This window comes from Diabrotica undecimpunctata, chromosome 7, assembly GCF_040954645.1.
Source record: "Diabrotica undecimpunctata isolate CICGRU chromosome 7, icDiaUnde3, whole genome shotgun sequence".
NCBI classification, from domain to species: Eukaryota; Metazoa; Arthropoda; class Insecta; order Coleoptera; family Chrysomelidae; genus Diabrotica; species Diabrotica undecimpunctata.
In genome coordinates, this window is record NC_092809.1 from 33187085 (window position 1) to 33209278 (window position 22194).

At 32.6% G+C, this 22194-nt stretch overlaps 1 protein-coding gene across 1 annotated transcript in view; it reads left to right on the top strand.

The window, feature by feature from the left end:
* The window catches only part of GABA-B-R1 (gamma-aminobutyric acid type B receptor subunit 1), an 881512-nt gene that overhangs the window by 768833 nt on the left and 90485 nt on the right, over positions 1-22194 (top strand). The window contains exon 10 of the mRNA XM_072537020.1: positions 6637-6886. Within this exon, the coding sequence (XP_072393121.1) occupies positions 6637-6886 (250 nt within the window). The remainder of the gene's footprint in view (positions 1-6636; positions 6887-22194) is intronic.

Below are 22194 nucleotides of genomic sequence, written 5' to 3' on the forward strand. Positions count from 1 at the left end.
TCTGGATCTCTCCTTTTTAGATGTCCCATTCTAATAAATTTGATGATGTCTTCTTCTTTTAAAAGTTCCCGTATTTTGTTCATCCATTTTCTAAATTCACTATTATCTGAGTTTAGTTATCCTTGTTTTCTCTGAATTATTTTTCTCTCTGGGATCCATGATCTTTCTATATTAGGCACATTATTTTCTCACCATATCTAATTACTGAATCTGATTTGTTTATCGTAAATTTCCATTTTAGTATTATGAGTGAACTTCTTATGTTTTAGAAGGTTGTTGTATTTCCAGTAAGTTCTGTTTCCTGCCAGAAGTCGTTTACTTATTATACTCCAGTCGTCAGAGACGAAAATGACATTGAATCTCTAAAAATCATACGAACAAGCTGAATTTTTTCTATTAGCTGAAAAATATTAATTTTGGAACCCCAAAAACGATACAAAAAAAGTTTACCACTTTTACCATCGAGCTTCTTCCTAAAACATCCCTCGTAGAGGCGTAAAAACGAAAAAAAAAAATGGATTGGACTGTACTCCGTAGAAAAAAAAAATTCAACTAAAAAATGTAGCTGAGACAATTTTAAACAAAAGTGTTTGTTAGTACTTTTTCTATAAAATGAACCGTCCTCTCAGAAACAATGCTTGAAGCGATCGGCGATTTTGAATGCTAAGTACGCGCGAAATTAATTTTCAATAAAATTTGTATCAGTTCGAAGGTAAAAATTCGATATCTTTTGATGACAGTTTCCTATCGACAAAAACCAAAATGCAATTTAAAGGTAGAGAGTGTAGCTTTCGTATGCAATTTTTGCGTTTTGTTGCAAATAAAGTTAGTTTTTATAGAGATGATAAACAAATAAACGTGGCGCGATTTTTGCCATTTTTTATGATCAATACAATTTATCTTCCAAACCTATACCATGAAATTTTAGTTTTGAGTGTTGGCAACAAATGTGAGACATGTGTGTGTGTGTGTGTGTGTGTGCGTGTTTATGGGTGTGTGTGCGCGTGCGTGTGTGTGTGTTTTGTTGGCACTGGTTTTAACAACCAACTCGCCAGTCAATTTGTTTTGAGTTTTTTTTACACGAGATAGGGTTAGTATTTACATTTGAAACTATTGTATTGCATTGACAGTTAAAACATGGAATGTTAGAAACTTACTAGTTGACTTTGTTTTTACTGTTTTGTTTTTTTGTATCTTTTTTTTACTTTTTTTTTTTTTAATTTTTTTCTCTTATTTTATTTTTTATTATTTTTTTTATTGTCTTTTTTTTGTCAGATTTTTATTTTAAGCAATTAATATGACTATATAAAATTTTATATACATCTAGATTCTTTGATTCTAAAAGATGTGTTAGATAAGAAGGTAATTGAACATTAACTTGAACTTGGCAAACAAATTTGATATTTCAATAAAATATAAAAGACATTCTAACAGTATATGTTGTAGATCAGCTAGCTTCCCACATATACATGCATCATTATTTGCCAGTTCTATTTTTATTTTCTAGACCGGAGTCATACAATGATTGCTTCTTATTTTTGGCATTTTGAATTAGCTTAAAAAACCCTAAATTTAAACTTTCACATTACAAACCATCTAAAACGTTTAAAACAGCTTTATTTTAATTACACTAGTACCTTTTTCTAAAATATCTAACTTCTACAAAAACTTCCAAAACTGTCTTCTTGGAGGCATTTCCTGTGACGTGCGGTCATTTGTAATGTATGTTTAAATTCTGCGTTTTTGAGTCATATTTCAAATACCTCATATTTTTTGCCAATATTCAACATCGAAATTTTATGTTTTAGGTTTTGAAGATTGGTCTTTATCAATCGAAATTTCACTACGACCGGTCAGTGAAAGTGATAAATTTTATTAAATCACGAGAATCGTAAAAATGACAAAATTTAGGCAACGTTTATTTATTGAACAGATTTATAGAAACTGACTTCACTGACTGCACTCTTCACCTTCAAAACGCATTTTAATTTTTGTCGATAGAACGCTATGATCAAAAGATATCGACCGTTTTTACCGTCGAACTAATACAAATTTTATTAAACATTGATTTCGCGCGCGTGACTGACATTCAAAATCGCTGGTCGCTTCAATCGTTATTTCTGAGAGAACGGTTTATTCTACAGAAAAAGTGCTAATTAACATTTTTGTTTAAAATGATCTCAGCTACATTTTTTATTCTACGGCGTACACATTCTAGGTAAATTGATTTTATTGCGTTTTTACTCCCTTACGAGGGGGATTAAGGGGAAAGCTCGGGGGAAAAGTGGTAAACTTTTTGCATCTTTTTTGGGGTCCCAAAATGAATACTCTCAGCAAAATTCAGCGCGTTTGTATGATTTTTAAGGGTTAAATCTCTGACGACTGGACTATTATTATTCTTCTACCTGTTGAAGTGTTCTACCTTTTTAAACTCAAATTTTTAAATTTTTATCTCTGTCATATTAACTGTATTTTTCCTGGAACGTATAAGGTACTTTGTTTTATAATATATAATAGTCTCCCGTTTTATACCGCTGTCGCGGCTTTGGGAGTATAGCAGGGTAGTCTGCTATATCTAGGGCCTACGGTATACAAGGAAGGTAACATGGCCAGTGCTACGCTTCAACAGTCTATTATTACCCCTGGTTTTACCCAAGGTACTCATTTTTATTCAGGCTGAGTCGACCTGGGGCCTATAGACATTTTTAAAATTTCTAGATGTTCTTGCCGGCGGTAGGATTCGAACTCCGGACCACCAGCTTGCGAGGCGAGCATCCTACCGCTTGCGCTACGCAGGCACTTTGTTTTAATTTGGTTTATTAACAGATTCCTTTTGGATCATTTCTTGCACAGCTTAGCAAATTCTTCCCAAATTGTTTAGATTTCTGTTATTCAATGCTACCTCATCATCATACTCAATAAGTTGAAATGGTGATGATAAAATAATTGTACCTCTCGTTTGATACACTCATCCCCATACAATTCTTTAATATATTTTTTGGATCTTCTCTGTAAGTAAATTTTTTTCACAGATTTATATTGATACTTCTATATCATTTACTTCTGTGCATTTCTATATCCTATTATATTTGTCCCTTATTTATTCTGTCATTAGTGTCTAAACTATATTCATCTTTGTTGTTTATAGATATCGGTTTTAATTAACGTTTTTATAAACGTAGATAAAATTTCCATATTTTAAGGCTATAAATATTTCCAACGTGTACTTAAGATTTCGTTATCTCTGTTCCAAATAAAAACTTTAAATGAAAAAATTAATATTCTCAATTATCTCACTCCGTTTCACAATTTCTCACGATAGATTATTTCTTTTTAGCATGCTTGTGGTGTTCAGTATCATAAAGTTTTTAAAACTAAACTACTTTACATAACCAAAGCCCAGATACAGGATTACGTTATACACAGTTTATCTTTAGCCGAGCTTAGTGATGTTTACCGACCCAAATCCCTATATTATTTTCAGTAAATCTCGCTGGTTTATGAGGTTTCAGAACTTACTTGCGAATACTATAATTAATAACACTTTACCTACCTCCAAAAGTCATTAAAGCCAATATAATATATTGAATTAATCTCGATATGGAACTGTTATTAACTAGAAAATACATTTTAGGAATTGGGATATTACATTTTATAGTTATACATGATTATTCCCTTTAGTAATTAAGGCAGGAAATTGTCGTTATATTATATATCAAAATTAAAAAAAATATTTCTGTTATGTTGATAATTTTTCGACTGTTCTAACAACCATTCAAATTTCGTCATTTTGTGTCATGTGGAACAATTTCACCCAATCATGTCAACATTAAACTGATAATTGCATTCAGTGCAATTTTCAATCCCTATGACAACACGATCGAGTTTGACAACTTCATCCTAATAAATTTTAAAATGTCATACTTGAATCTTGTCATACTTGAATTCAAATTTCGTCATTTTGTGTCATGTGGAACAATTTCACCCAAACATGTCAAAATTAGACTGATAATTGCATTCAGTGCAATTTTCAATCCCTATGACAACACGATCGAGTTTGACAACTTCATCCAAATAAATTTTAAAATGTCATACTTGAATCTCGATCAAGAACACCACAACAAGATTATAAATATTATGCGTGGTAATAGATCTTCTATAGTAGAGAACAGCAACGAATCTAATGTTAACTTAAATTTTAATAATTGTACTTTCACTGTACTTTTAATAAATAAATGTTTCGTTATGTTATGATTTTTTTTTCGAAAAATTATCCGCCGAATATCCCTCGGACATTGATGAATGCCTCATAATTTCATGACAAATTTCTCAAGCTCGTTGCTTGGTAACAGCACTTAGCCTTCGGCTTCGTGCTGTTACCAAGGAACGAGCTTTCGATTGTCATGAAATTATCTCGTCTGTTATCAATGTCCTAGGGATATTACTACTGATAATATTTTAGTTGCTAACTGATATTTGCGCTATTTGTTTTGAATACAATAATCTTCTTATATTTATTAAAACAATTTTCTCAAATAAAAAACATATCAAACTAATTTTTTATTTATACTTGATAAAAAATGTATGTTTTGTATATAACTTGTATATAACTGTATATAAGCACGTATACAACTTTTGTAATTATTCATGTTTCTATAATAATAAATGATAATAGATTAAACCAAAACATTTCCAGTGGAGAAGTAGCAATTTACGTGGATGAAAAATTCATGAGCACAGAGTTACCAGTGACTTCAAATAATATTTTTTTAATTAATAACTATCACTATAAACATACCTCAAAAGATTTATATATATATATATATATATATATATATATATATATATATATCCCAAGATTAATACTAACCTTAGTATATATATAAAAAAAAGTGAGACTATAACAGACCTGATCAAACAATCATTCTTAATGGAAATGGAAACTTAAAAAAATCACTATAAGATATACACTGACGCATCCAAATCTCCAGACGGTGTTGGTGCAGCCATCCTCACATCCAATACATCCTTAAAATTTAAATTCAATCCCATTACTTCGTCATACACTGCCTGCAAAATTGTTTGCAATATTACAAGCACTTATCCACATAAAAGAGTCGAAGCAGTCCCCGTCTCTTATAATAACCAATTCACTAAGCTCACTTCACACTATCAAACGTTTGTATACCAATAATCCAATTGCCTCACATATCCAATCAGAAAAAGAGATTCTAAATATTAATAAGATCACTGTTGACTTCATGTTTGTTCCATCACATTCAGGTATACAAGGAAATGAAGAAGCAGATGAACTAACCCGCTTACCATCCTTCAGCCAGGACTCCATTCTTATTAATGAGGTTTCTTCAGAAGACTTCAAGTCAGAAATGAAATATAAAGTGTTAAGTGCGTGGCAAAATAAGTGGAGCGCATCACAAAATAAACTCAAAGAAATTAGACAATTAGTGAAACCGTGGCTTCAACCCACAGCAAATAGACACGACCAAGTGAGAATAACACGTTTGCGACTACGACACAGTAACTTTACACATAAAGCATATGCTAACTTGGTGCAAAACATATGAAGCAGCAAGAAAGAAGCACACTATCCCAAATAATATAAAGAAAGCCTTAGGAAAAAACATGAACATTAAAAACAATTATTTAAAACAATTTAAAAGTTATTTTAAAGACTCGGGACTGTATCAATTATTGTAATTTTTTCTAACGTTATTTGTATTATATTTTTAGGTCTCTAATAACCCTTGTGGTTACAGCGTAAATAAATAAATAACAAAAAAGTACAGCAAAGTTATATCCATCCGGGGATTTTTTCTTTCAACAGGACGGAGCCCCATGCCATACAGCTAAATCTACCAAAAAATGAATGGAAGAACATGACATTAAAGTTTTGTCAGGTCCTTCTAGCAGCCCAGATTTTAATTCAATAGAGACACTTTGGCACAAAATAAAACAAAGCCTAACAAATGACTCTCAGCGTACTTTGCCACAAATACGTGCTAAATTGCAAGAAATATGGGATAGTTCCAGCTCTGATATCTGTGAAGGCCTAGTTCATACAATGACTAATGGAGTTTAGGCTGTTATTCAAGCTGAGGGCGACGTTACGCCTTATTAATTTTTATTTTAATTTGTTAAAAACCTCTTATATTTAGTTATCAACATTTTTTAATTCAAACAATTAATTAAATAGTGATCAACATAGAATATATAGTTAAACTGTAAAAATAACTCCATATATCATAAAAATATTGTTAATTTTATATTTACAATTAAAAAAAAATTAATAAATGAATTTCGGTAAATTGGTATTTATTTTGCAAAATAACTGCTTGCTCGTATACCGTTTTTGACAAAATTATTAAATAATCTTTTTTGGGAACCACTTCCGTAGTGGAACGTCAAATTTTTAGGTAAAATATCACTGTCATTGCTATTAATTGTGGTTTAATCGCAAATAAACAGAGTATTAATCTATTGTATCTATTTCGTTACCTTTTGCCATAAAATCTTTAAATAGTATTTTGACTTTTAATTATTTATTTGACGTTTGTCAATTCGAAATTAATCATCTAGTGAAAAGATAATCATCGGCATACCTTAATTTAATTTCAGAGTAATCCAATCATCGCATCCAGTATGCAACACAATAATGCTGTTCGGTATTATTGTATGCTTAGCCGCCGTGTTTCTGCTCGGCCTGGATGGACGATTCGTATCTCCTGATGGATATCCTTTGATCTGTCAAACGAGAGCGTGGCTTCTTTCGACGGGGTTTACATTGTCATTCGGCGCCATGTTCAGCAAAGTTTGGAGAGTCCATAGGCTAACTACAAAGGCGAAAAGTGATCCAAAAGTTAGAATGGTAAGTCACTTAACGCTTTTAACTCATTTTATTTTGGTTAAGTCAAAGCTATCACACAAGAACATTATTCTTTTACGAATCTTTTATTTTGCAGTTTTTATTTAGTTGTTAGTATATTTTTGCTTGAATATCGACGTAATAATACACAAATAACTAATATAAAAGATAAAATGTATATTTCGGTAATATAAAACCTAAATAGGACATTTACTGGTGACTATAAAAAATCGTATTTAACATTTTTTATGGTAACGAAAGTCACTGTAGCGCTTCAAACGCTATGTATATCTTATATTTTTGTATTTTTTTATGTTTATCTATGTTTCTTTTTAAAAATAGTTAAAACTTTTCGTACATAATATCTGCTTACAAGTTACGTTTCCTGGTATTTAAATCTTTAAAATGGATCGTCATTTTAGAATACTCCCTCTAGATTCCTTTCCTTTCTTTTTCAAGTCTTTTTTTACAGCTCAAACTGGAACTTTCTGTTTTTTATCCTTGTTGAAATTCCCGTCTTGGATTAAACCAACCATATAGCACTACCATAAACTATTGTACTTTTACCTTAAGTATTTTATTCTTTTCCACATAATTCTTGATACGTAATTAAATAATTGAGACATGTTTTTTAAAAAACACTATGTCCAACTTGTTGATTTTTCAGGAAATGAAAAAAACCTTTTATTTTAAAACTTATTAATTTTTCAGCCCAAATTATTTTTTTTTCAATAAATTTTGTTGAAAAGAATGTATATTATAGGAAACGATACAAGAAAAAATAATTGTTGATAACTTTTGTAAAAATTTCGCATCCTGGAGTCTTCAAACTCAAAAAAAAATAATCCCATTTGGAATCATCTGGCGTGGGTGGTACCTGAATTATCCATTTATAAAACTTGATATACTGATCTGGTAAAATATTGACTATAACAGGAAATACGTTTATTATTGCACTTATACGATTAACAATTTAATTTTGTACATGGAAACTATAAAAACAATTTTTATTATTGTTTAAACATAAAAAACATTGCACTTAGAACATTTTATTCTAGAGTAAGACTTTATTCACAATTTGCACCTTGTGCGACTTTGATCATGTAGTGGCCAGTGTCCTACGCCATGAAATCGAACATCTTGCACTGGTGCAGGATACATTACTTGTCTCTTATTTGGTGTATTCTCTTGAGAAGGACGTCCTCGTTTTCTCGTGTCGGACTTTCCAGCTTTCAGTAACGCATATACAACTTGAGATTTGAATTGGAGAAGGGTGATGTGTTTCACTTGTTTTTGTTTGCAGTGTCTTCGGTATAGCAACCAGGAGTTGACAATAATACATGTATCAATTAGATTAAATATTATTCTCAAATAGAATCTTTTTGGTTTGATTTGGATTCTATATAGTTCCACAAGCATGCCATGCAAATCAACACATCCCATCGAAATATTATATTCTTTGACAATTTCTGGCCGTTCGATTTCTACATAGGTTTTACTCTTGTTGCACCATCTCTTCACTTAATCAAGAGGATATTTTCCTATATAGTTCAATGCTAATATGACGGACTTATTGTCGTACGATTTGAGAGCAGCAATATTTTTTTTGCTGTCTATTTTTACTTTAGAGCATCCACGACCTTTTGCCATTAGACCTCTGTCTTCTAAAAAAAGACAACCTGCCAACCGCCCATTTCTTACAGTCCCTGCAGCAAGGATGCCCCGTTCTTTCAGACTAATAAGTAGATTATAAGATGTGAAACAAGTATCCGTGAAAATCTTGAAATTCATGTAATTTAGCATATTTCTGATCAACTTCAGTACTATTTCACCACTAATTCCAAGATCTGATTTATCTTGGACTGTTCCTTTCTCCCCATATATCTCAAAATCGTATAGTATGCCGCTGCGTCCTGCTGTTGCAAAAATTTTTATGCCCCATTTATAAGGTTTATTTTTTATATATTGCTTTAGATTACTATGTCCTTTTAATGGTATAATAAACTCATCGATACTGTTGAATTCCTCAGGTTCTATCTTATTCATATTTTGCCGAACTTTTTCAATGAAAGGTTTTACTTTATATAATTTGTCATTGTTGCTAGACTAGACTTTCAAATTATAGTTGACGTGAAAATATGCTCGCTGTTTATCAAAACGTGACATGATATTAGCTATCGTATTATATCGCGTTTCTTCCGCCCAATACATTCTATATAAAGGAACAAAAACAATTCCACTCAATACATGTATGCCTAAGAACTGCTCTATCTCTGCTGCATTTGTATCAATATTTTTACTGTCTTTTTGCACAGAATACAAGTTTGTCTCTTCAGCAAAATTTTGAATAATATCATTGTCACAAAACATTTTAAAATATTGGAAAGGCGTATAAATATTTTCATCAACCGAAAAATCACCACTGTATTCGCTGTTTACATCAATTAAATTGTCTGTCCAAGTTGGTTTTTCTATGCTTGTTTTTCTTGGCATGACTTGTCTGTGGCTGTCCTGTAATTTCTTTCATAAGTAAGTTATTTAAGTAAATAACTGTAAGTTTTTTCTTTCATATTCTCTGTAACTTGGGTGTTCAAGCTAATTTCAACAATATTTTCCAATAATTCTTCTATTCGAGTTTCTTCAATCATTTCTTCTTCCAAAGTGTCTTCCTCATTATCAACCTCATATTCCATATTGGAGTCGTCAAGAAGACCAACTACCTCTTCTTGGGACAGATTTTGCAATTCCCGAAAAAAAAGTTTGGTTTTGGTAGTTTAGAACACACGATCCATCTGAAATAAATAAGTATATTGTACTTTTGTATTGTATTGACAGAATCAAAATTCACACGACTTCTCAATGATGCCATTTTAAGACCTCCACAATGGCCCAATGATTCCATTTGGATTCATTGATATTTATAATGTTTACATAAACAATCTTGTAAATATGAGCAAACTATAATGCAAATTATCAAATAAAAACAATGTAAGAAGCAAAATAAATTTTTTCGTGCAATTTCTGGTTTAATTACTCTTCTTAGAATGATTTGAAATTTACAGTGAATTGATGACCGTTGTTTCATTACGAACTTTTACATTGGAATGTGACTAACGCTTACTGATAGAGTTGTCAAATAAATTAATGCAGCGTCATCTAGTAGGAAGGTGAGGCAACGCAATACAGTTCGCCAAATCAACATAAGTAGTTTCCTTCGCCGCTAAAGCAGAAAACATTGCTATGACCCCAAATGGGATCATGGGAACAATGAATCAAAAACTGTTGGACATAAGTTGTTTTTGCAGGAAAAAAATAAAAGTCAAAAACATTACATGTATTTAAAAAAACAATAAAATTATTATATAAAAATGTATTAATAATGATAAACAATAACTCAAGCTTCGCATCCACGGCTATTTTCATCGTCTTCAAGGTCTCAGTTAGGCAATGTTCTATTATCATGAATACGTTCCCAGTACTCTTTGTTACATACGTATCGTAGAAACGTTATGACACCATACAACATACAACTGCAAGTAGTTCATTGTTGAGTCCTTCCGTTATCTGTGTAAGAAGGTCCAGTGATCAGGGAATCTCGTATTTGCCGTAGACGAGCTTCTTTGATGCCATACAGGCTTAAAAAGTTTTCTTGAAACTTTTATTTTCAGATTCCTTTGCCTTAATTTTTATGTGAAATTGACACCATAAGGTTTTAGGAACTCTTCTACTAATATGATTCATTGAAATAAGGCCAGTTAAATGAGAATCTCTTAATACTAGTAAAAATATTTTCTATGAAAGATTACAATTTTACAAAATTGCCATATTTGAAAAATACCATTTACCGATGGACATGCCAAATTTACTCCAGAAAAATCAACAATTGACCAGATTTATTCAATATGACAGATCCTTGAGATAACATTAGAATTTAACATTGAAACCCACCACTTATTCGTCGACTTCAAGGCCGCATAAGACAGTGTCATTAGAACAGTACTATACCAATCAATACGTGAGTTTGGTATACCAGAAAAACTAATCCGATTAACGAGAATGACAATGTCTAACTTAAAAGCCAGCGTTAATATACAGGGAAAAAATTCTTGATCCTTTGAGATAAAGGATGGACTCAGACAATAGGGCGTAGCAAGCGAGATGTTAAAAACATTTTCTATAATTGGAAACGGCGGCAAAACAGGTCGGTCTAGTCATCAACGATGACAAAACCAAGTACATATTGGTTACTTAGGATCCTTTAGCATATGCGGAACGGGAAACAGCATTTGGAAGTCGTATCTTTGAATGTGTTGACAGCTTCACATACCTTGGCTCGCCAGTGACTACTTCCAATAAAACAAGCAAAGAAATTAAAAGACTAATAAACGTTACAAATATGGCATACTATGGACTCCAAAAACAATTCCTCTCAAGAAATATCCAAAGAAAAACTAAAATTATTATATACAAAACACTGCTGAGGCCGGTTCTCACATACGGGGCGGAAACATGGACTCTTACGCAGAAGTATGAAAGACTTTTGGGAATATTCGAGCGCAAGATACTCTGCAAAATATTTGGAGCTATAAACGATCAAAGGCAGTGGCGCAAAAGATTTAATTTCGAATTGTACCAACTCTTTAATAAACCAGATGTCGTAACGTTCATTAAAACACAGCGATTTAGATGGGCCGGACACATAATGCGAATGCCTGAGAACATGATTGCTAAAAAGCTAACGACAGGAACACCTATAGGAAGAAGAAGCAGAAACCGACCGCAAATTAGGTGGTTAGATGTAGTTCAGACCGACTTAGTGATACTAGTGATCAGAAGATGGCAACAACTTGCCAGAAATCAAACAGAATAGCGACTAATCTTAGAGAGAATGCCCGGACCCACAGAGGATTGTCGAGCCAAAGATGATGATGATGATGAAATGAGAATCTTGAATATATTTTTATTATTCAATTGGCCTAGAATGGAGAGCCTTTTTTCTTCAGGAACTTTAATAAACAGGAATTTTTGCAACTAGAACAAAATAATTTTTGTCAGTATACCCCATATTTAAAAATATAATTTTAAACTAGCCTGCAGGGCTCATCAGTTCTACGTGCTGTAAAAGAATTGCCCTTGTGATTAATGTGTTCTTCGCCACAATCTTTCAAGTATTTTATCATTATTTCACGTTTTTTTTGCATTTTTGTGGTACAATTAGTAGATAATATTTTAGTTTTAAGCTTAAGGTCAACAGCATTGTATTGTAGCCGCCACTAGATATTTACAGCAACACCTCTAGTCTGGTAACATTACAATAACAAACTCGTACCCGTCAGCTGCAATTTTCAGCAAAAAGCAAAAAGCCCTATCCTGTTGTGGACTTGTGCGGTATTTAAACGCAATGGAGAATAAGTATGTGCATTTTGCGGAAATATCGAGATTTTGACGACTTAAATCTTAGCAGTTGTCTGTTTTTGCAGAATCCTATTTGACGCTCTTGATAATATCCTTTTTTGGACTAGATGGTATCACTAAATCAATTTCGTTAAACTTGAACTTATGCTTTTGTTTAAAACACGCCTGAATTGTATATAGGTTCTTATATTTTACTATAGTACTTTCTTTAACTTTTTCTCCTAGGATATGTCTCTTATTATTATTAATTCTAGCACGCTTCTCGTATATTGCCTATGAGATCTAAATAAAATCTTTATCCCTTTCCAAGTCTTTGCTCCTTACCTTATTTGAGGATGGCACTTTTTTGCTGCCCCTTGGACACTATTCTACTGATATGTTACTGTTGGTTCTATTGCCATGTTATAGATTCAATGAAACATGTCTGGTTTTAGACTCCGTATTTTTTCATTAGTGCGTTTAATTCGTTATATCTGCTAATTCCAAGTAAGCCGTGAATCTAATATTACCCACAAGACACTTTATTTGACTCACCAGATTAAGATGTGTACAATTTAGGCTTAGAGGACTTAATCCCTTCAAATTCCTCCTGGCAAATTTCATGCCTTTGGACTTATCAGGTCTTATGTTAAGCCTTTTATTTGAAGTTTATTCTGTAGTTACAATCAGAGCCTCTTAAATTCTATCTCGGCCTGTCTCATTATATTTGCCATAACCAGTTGATCCGCATATCTCAGGATATGATGTCTGGCGTTGCTTAGGCTTAAAAATGAGCCCATCTATAGGTGGAAATCTACATCTTCTTCACGTGCCACATTATAATGATCCGATTTATTTAATACCATAAATATACACTAGAATAATAAGAAAATATGAAGATAAAAATATATTTAGTATCGAAATCAATCCTATGATATAGCTTTTTCTTTTTTCGCTCCTTATTTTATTTATTTGATCATTTTATTACTTCTCGGGGACATTCTTCTTGAAATGTATCATCTGTATTGGTGCACTTTAAAAGGATTATTTAGCAATTATCATCTAATGTCGAAAGCTGAAATATTATCACAATGAGATGGTTATGGATCTCAAGATGGATTTGTAAAAATAGTAGAGTATATAAACAAAGAGAAAAGGAAATCATGTACGGAAGAAGCCAAAGAATCAAACAATCTTTGGTTGTTAGATGTAACAGAGCCACAATAGAACCAAGATATTTGGAAGAGTTTGTATAATGTACCACAAAAATAAAGGAAAGGTTTGTTATAAAATTTACATGTCCATTCATCACAGTCATGCTTTTTATCAATTTTCATCGTTTTAACTATTTCCTAAATCTTATTTGACTCATTTTCTTATTCTTTGTTGTGTTTTACAGAAACTAAATACTAATAAAAGTAATGCACTGAAAAATCTTCAGGATATACAGGTATATGAATTTCACTAGTTGTTATACATTCACTGCACTAGTGTATCCTGTAAGCAGTTTGATTTAATTTATTAACACAGCATCACGTTCTTTTTTGCTTTTGATATGTGGCTTTTATTCGGAAATTTTACGACTGTAGTATAGATAAAAATATACAGAACAAGTTTATAAATGTTACAGAAAATTGAGGTATTTATTTTTCAAAACTATACATAGTAAACTAACTAGCATAGAATAGAATATAAATATGCTTTATTGTCACTGAAAATTGTACCATTTTAATGACAAAGCTTACAAAAAGTCAAAAAAATAACACCAATTAAAATTTACTAATATTACATAAATCGCCAATATCACAAAATAAAATATAATAAAATATACAATCCATTGCAAAATTTAAGTCATTTGCAAATTGCATAATAAAACCTTATGAACTAGTTTACGAATCAGTTTATGTTGCTGCATGTGATACCCAAATATATGTAAAAATACTTTAGTTGCTTGTACCTAAACGTACTGTAATTTCTAAGTTATTCGTTAAGAAACTCTTTCACTGAATAATATGGTCTTTCAGATAGATAGGCTTTTGTCAATTTACGGAACTTAAGGAAAGAAGTTGTAGATGTAAGTTACAAAGCGAGATGGTTGTATATTTTTTTTGCCGAATATAATATAGATTTAATTACTAACTCAGTGGACGGGATCGGTAAATACACATCAAAGCTTGAATTTCAGGTGAAGTAGTCATGATTAGGTCCTGCTGGAAAAACATGTAGGTGTTTACGAATTAAGCAAACAATTTCTAGAATATATAAAGAAGGGAGAGTTAAAATCGCGTGATTTTTGAAGTAGTTCATGCAATGTGTTATTCTGCTGAGGCCAAAAAGATACCGTATTGCTCTTTTTTGTTATTTGAAAATCACATCCGATTGGGCAGCTGTACTAGAACCCCAAAAAGGTAGTCCATATCGAAGATGAGGTTTGACCAAAGAAAAATATGTTATTTTGAAAGCTAGCAATGCTAAATTGATTTCCTTCTAAACAGATCTGATTACATAGCAGGCTGTGGATAGTTTCTTACTTAACAAATCGATATGAAGAGACCATTTAGGGTTGCTGTCTATAAAAATACCAAAAAATTTTACAGAATGAATGATACTGATATGGCTGTTATTAAGAAGCAAGGGTGAAAAAGCTCCTTTATGGGATAATGCTACTGTCCTATCCAGATTAAAAGAGAGTAAATTAAAGTCAGACCAGGTTTTTATTTTAAGTAGATCAGAAGTTATAATTCCATGAAGAGTTGCAATATTAGAGTTCCTCCAAGTAATACTGGTATCATCAGAAAAAAGAAAAGTTTTTCCATCGATTTTTATGTTAATGATGTCATTTATATAGATAAAAAAAAGTAGAGGACCCAGTACTGAACCTTGTGGTACTCCACATACAATGATTTTGTAACTAGAATCAGTCTAGTCTCTCAGCTACAAATAACGAAAACAACATTAAATATGTGCAAATTGAGGAAGTACTTAATAAAATACGTGGAAAAATGGCTTCAAATGGAGTGGAAAATGCAAAAAAAAGTCACGTCGGACCTATCAAAGAAATCTAGTTCATTTACCTGAAAATAAAGGAGCTGCTTGACAAGTAACTAGTGGAATTTCAGCTTTTCCGCGTTTCAGTATTGTCGCTTTCACAAAGAAGGAAATTAGATTACAACGAGAACGTTATTCAAGAGATCGACATGTTGACGAGGAGGAAGTGGCTAATACAACAATCAGGCTATTCTATGTGAAAGATACGAATCTAATAAAAATCAAAGCATTATGCAGACTTTATTACTACTTAGGGGTTCTAAGAATTCGGTAACATCTAAAAAACTCTTCAACAAAGAAACACAAAGAAACATAAATTCCATTTTTTCGCGCGGTACTGAGTGAAACTCGCTTTCCATTTCTTATAAATTGACTCAGGTTTGACGACAGCGACACTAGAAAGGAGCGTCGTAAAACAGATCGTTTTGCGCCAATGCGAGATATTTTTGGAGCAATTATTTCCAAATGTAGCAAAACAGCTTATGAGTTTTTGAGGCAGATGTATGTTCAAAATGTATATACCCTCAAAACCCGATAAATACGGAATTAAAATATTTACATTATGTGATGCAAAAACTTTTTATCTTTTGAATGCAGAAGTATATATTGGTAAAAATTCAACACCGGTAGGTGTCCCTGTAGCTGAATACTACACGTTAAGTCTAACAAAACCAATTCATGGGACATATCCTAGAACAGATGAACAGATTAGAACAGATAATTGGTTTACCTCAATCCGAACGGCAAAAAAGCTGTTTGATGATCATTCCGTTACATTAGTTGGAACCATGAAGAAAAATAAAGCTGAACTCCCAGTAACGTTCATCGAAAATAGTAACAGAACCAAAATTCAGCTATTTTTGCTTATAATAAAAACTTAACACTGCTTTCTTATTGCCCTCAAAAAGCTAAAAAAAAAAAATTGTTGTCATGTTATCCACCATGCATCCTGAAGGAGACAAACCAAAGTCTACAGTGCTTCCCGAAATAATTGATTTTTATAATCGAACCAAAATCGGAGTTGACACATTCGACCAGCTCGCTCATAGATATACCACTGCTCGAAATTCAACACGCTGGCCTCTTAGAATTTTTTACAATTTATTTACCCTGTTGGAATTAATTCCATAGTTCTATCTAAAGATAGTGATGCCAGAGAAAAGGAATTAATAGCGAACAGAGGGTCATTCTCAAAAAAACTTAGTACCGACCTAGTTAGTCCCTTGAGGAGAGGGAATATATATTTTTCTATAACGGCTCAGAATCCCAACTTTGTCAAAAGAACTCCGAGCTGTTATAGAAAAAAATTTGCATATCGAGCCTGAAGTAACTAATGTAGACCAAAGTCAAACTTCTTCCGGGAGATGCACTTTTTGTACACGCAAACAAGACAGAAAATCGAGGATAACATGCAAGAAGTGCAAAAAATACATATGTCTGAACCATCAGTCAAAAGTGTGTCCAGATTGCATTAACTAAAACTAATAATTATGTTTAATAATGTGAAACGATTGTATACAACAACTTTGCACTTTTCTAAATATATTTGATTTTTTGCAAACACGTGTTTTAAATTTGGGGTACACCTGTAGTACCCCGGGTAGTAAAATATGTCAACTTTTGATGGGTAGTAATGCAGGTTAAAAAAAAAGGACTGAAAATGAATCTGAGTAAAACTAAGCTAATGTCGAATAAAGATGATCAACCGACGATAACCATCCAAGGAACAAAAGTGGAACATGTAGAATAATACATATATCTGGGTCAGAATATCAAGGTAAACAAAGAAAACCAAACTACCGAAATAAGCAGACGAGTAAGAATGGGATGGGCCGCATTTGGAAAACTCTCATACATACTGAAAGACAAAAAGATACCCCAAAACCTTCGAACCAAAGTGTTCGATTCTTGTATCCTTCCCGTTCTCACTTACGGAGCTCAAACCTGGACATTCACAAAAAAGAACATGGACAAGATTCGAAAAACTTAGCGAGCCATGGAACGACAGATGCTTGGTATCTCACTAATAGATCGGCAAACGAACGAAGCAATCCGGAACAAAACAAAAATAAAGGACGCCGCGAAACAAGCAGCTAAATTAAAATGGAAATGGGCTGGACACAACGAACGTCTCGAAGATGGTAGATGGAACAAAGAAGTCGGAAACTGGCGACCGTACGATGCGAAGAGACCAAGAGGAAGACCTCAAATGCGCTGGAGCGACGATATCAAAAGAGTCGCAGGACCAATGTGGAAACGCCTAGCACACAACAGGGATGAATGGCGAGAAATGGGAGAGGCCTTTATTCGAAAATTCGGATAGAAAAAGGGCTAAAAAAAATGCAGGGTTAAAGGAAATGCCTTATTAAAAATACAGACAAGCCTATCTAAAATATCACTGAAATTAGAGTTTACATCCACAGAGAGAAAGTGCCACCCAGAAGTCAAGTACAAATTTTGGAATTTACGAATTTACGTTAAGATTTCGAGGATTGTTTGTTAAGAACGTTAAAATTTGTATATATTCTGCTTCATGATTAGATAGTCTTGCATTTTTATAATTGTAGAGCGTACATCAAAAAGTGAGAAATCTGAGACGATATAGTCAATTATGGTAGATGTTGTTTTAGTAATTCTTGTAGGAGAATTAACGTGCATTGTAAAACCATACGATTCAAATATATTGACCAAGGATAATTGGGTAGCACAAGCAACAGCGTAATTTACATTCAAGTCACCGCATAGAACCTTGGCAGGTCTTCTAACAAATTTAACAGATTCTGAAAAAATAATTTCGTGGAAAAATCAGGTAATCTATAAATGCAAAGAATGTATAAATTAAGATTCTTGTTATAAACCAATGAAAACTCAAAAAAAGATTCATTCAAGAGAAAGTCATATTTTGTTATAGGAGAGAAATCATTATTTGTAGAAGGAATTAGGGTGTCACCATGGGCTGAACTTGGGCGATCATATCTAGCAATTGTGGTATATTTTTCAACAAAAAAAGGCTCGTTGACTTCAAGCCAGTGCTCGGTAACCGCAACTATCGGGAGAAATCTTAATTTCTCTAGAAACAAAAATAATTCATCTGTTTTATATCCTATAGAACGAATATTAATCTACGAATTTTAATAAACGAATATTAAGTATCTTTTGAGATGCACATCCTATTTTTCGTGATTAAGTTAAAAGGTTGTTTTTGAATTCATATTAAAGGGTCTACGATTTATACGTATATATCAGATTTATTTTTAATAAGGGTCTTTTCAAATAACATCTAATATTTTGAGTTAATTTCTTAAAACTTTCTTTGTTTTCAGTCAATATGGTTTTTATCATTTGCTAATATTGTGCTGTCATTTAAACATGTTTTATTTGGGTGTCACTTTGTGAATTAGATCCATCATCATATTTCTAAGTATGTAAGATATAAAATTCTCATTTTCAGCCGATACTGTCATTAAACCGATAATACAGAGCATTTAATTTTAATCCTATAACTTTCTCAATATGTTTAAATTCTTGTCCACTTAAGTTCGCATTTTGAGATAGCGTTGTTCATCTTGTTTCAATAGGTTGTTTAATATATTTACTAAATCACTTAATCTCCCGTTCTTGTGTTTCTATAGCCACCAGTACATGATTCTATTTTATCACTCAATGTTTATATTTTACTTTTTTTCCAAAATCTTTGCACATTTGTGATTTTATCTAGACTTGTCAGTTCTTTATATCGGTATTACAATAACTAAAAAATATTGCTACAACCCTCGTATACCTCTTTGGTTAATCTGTTCAAAATGAAATTAACATGTTGACATTTTCCTGGATTATCTGCGATCTTTAACCGCATAAGAAGTTAAATCCCTCAGATCCTCTAAATAAACGAAAATGAAGGACGGTCAAGATGAGAACAAATAAAACAATAAATCCTAGTCTTGAATTAGAACAAGCGGCGTCAACGTAACTGTTGGGTTTCCTCTCATCTGACATGACAGGGATTTCGTTGTTGTGGACAGATCAACAGATGCTTCGTTGTTTGAAATATGGCCCCTTTATACTAACAGGTGTCGCACTATTCTATAATTATTCAAGTTAAACTGTATCCAATTTTAATTTAAAAAATATTAAAAAAATTCTTATAGTGATGGCTTTTAACTCATGTATGTACATTAAGTTATTTAAGAATATTATTTTTAAGTAATCAACTAGATATGTCGTAAACATTTGTTGGTTTTTTATTAATCTAATAGCGATAAATTTAGGAACCAAGTGCAGCTGTGCTTCGCTCGGCCCACTGTTTTTTTGTACTTTTGCTCTTATAACTGCATTTCTTTCTTTTCACCCGCTTTTGTATTATTAAGTGGCAAAGCTTTTCACTCATCCCTTCCTTCTTTACCTTTGGATTCAAATTATTAGACCCTATTTTCGTAAACCCTTTTCTTCTAAATTTTTAATAGCTTTTTCGTTTCCATCTCTCTCGCTTGTTCAATTATCACTTACCTCCTTGTTCTTCAAATTTCTTTTTAATTATCAGCCCTCTTGATTTCCTAATTCCTTTCTTCCACATTTCCATATTCTTCCTAGCTTTTATGATCCCATCTGCCTACACTCTCTTCTCATCCCGTCACTTATTTGCCCATTTCTATATTTTTCCCAGCGTTTATGATCTCATCCTTTCTCACTCTTTTCTTATCCCATCCATTCTTTGCCCATTTCCATATTTTTTCTATCTTTTATAATTCGATCTGTATACTTCCTTTTCTCATCCCGTCCCTTCTTTGACTATTTCCATATTTTTTCTAGCATTTATTATCCCATCTGTATACATTCTTTCCTCACCCTGCCCCTTTTTTACCCATTTCCATATTTTTCCTAGCTTTTATGATCCCATCTGTTCACAATCTTTTCTCATTCCCTCCCTTGTTTGCCCATTTCCATATTTTTGCTAGATGTTGGGATCTTATCTGTCCGCTTTCTCCTCATTTCATTAATTTTCACCACTTTAGTCGTCTCCTTCGTTTCAATTACGGCTTACAGCTTACGTTTTATGACTTACGTCTCATAAGGTAAAAAGGTACGAAAACAGAGTAAGAAAATATGGAATACGAGGATAATGGACGAAGATGGAGAAGAGACATGGTCACATAGACAAAGGAAAAAATTAGAAAAGGCAACAGGGACAAAGAAGGTTTAGTGCGCCAGAATAAAAATTAATCTAAAAGCTTGATTTGAAAAGGTTAAGGTAAAATGAATATAAGATTAAACATCGAAAGCCATTATAAATTTTATACAAAATCTTTAAGATGAAATAGAATTTTTAAAGAATGAAATCTGAATCTAGAGCTGATGACATGGTAATACGAAACAAAATAAATAAAGAAATATAGGCGAAGAAACGAAGCACTATACATACCATTCGTTCGCAGCAAGATGATTCGCTTTTTTCGTTGTGATTTTTTTGCAAAAAAAAATTGGGAAAGTGTCAGGAAAATTTGTGAATAAAATTCGTGGTGGTAAAATGAAAATTAAATTTTGCGCCTAAAAATACATTTTGAAACTGCATCTAAAATGCAAAATTTGCAACTAAGAAACTATCAACGGTGGTTTTTGAAATAGCTGAACACAAATATGATAACGACGATGGTCCTCGAGCTTCCTGGTACACAGGATGGACCTCGCCTCCTGGGGTATGTTTATTTCATGCTAAATCAGTCGACACTTATAACTCATTGGTTTTCGAGGTCACTGTATACAAATATGATAACGACAATGGTCTTTGGGCTGCCTGGTGCCCAGTGTGGACCTCGTCCTCTGGAGTTTTATGTTATTTTTATTCGAAATCAGTCAAACGTCATTACTTGGAAGGTTTTTGCGGTCGCTAAACATAAATAATATGACGGCGACAATCCTTTATGCCAAAAGTGAACCTCGTCTTCTGCAGTCTTATGTTATTTTCATTCATTCGAAATCAGTTAAAAGTCATTACTTAAAAGTTTTCGAGGTCGATGAACATGAATATTATGACAGCGATGATTCTCGAGCTACATAAAGCCCAATGTGGAACTCGTCTCCTAGAGTTTTTTGTTATTTTTATTCGAAATTAGTCAAAAGTCATTACTCGGGAGTTTTTAGGTTTGCCTATCATGAATATTACGACGGTGATGATCTCCAACGTGTCTGGTGTCCAGAGTGTCGTCTATTGAAGTTTTTTGTTAACTTGTTATTCACGAGTTTTATTTGCATTAAACTCCAGAAGAATAGTTCACCCTTGACACCAGATACTTTTGAGATTAACGCCGTCGTAATATTCGTGTTCGGAAACACCAAAAATCCCCCAAGTAATGACTGTTAACTGATTTCGAATGAACATAACATAAAACTCCAGAAGAAGAGGTCTACTCTAGGCACCAATTGGCTCGAGTATCATCGTTGTTATTATATTCGTGTTTGGTGATGTTCACATCCCTCGCGTAATGACTGTCGACTGATTTAGAATTGATGTAACATACTCCGAAAAACAAGGGCCATTCTGGGCATCAGGTAGCTCGAGGACTATCATCGTTAGAATATTCGTATTCAGCGACTTCGAAATCCCCTGAATAACAAAATTTAACTCAATGCTGTGGATATTTTCTGAGGTTCAAATTTTTCATTTCGTATGTATTTTGGAAATGCATTTTCTTTAACCCGCCATCACTCACACCTCAAAAAAATACGCCATCACTCGCGTGTTAGATTATATCTAACATATGGATATAGGTCAAATAAATGAGTTATTAGTACTTATTGGTTAAGTTTATTGACTGTTAACTTACAAAAAACGATAAACTTATATTTTTTAAAACAAAACTGCAAAAAAAATC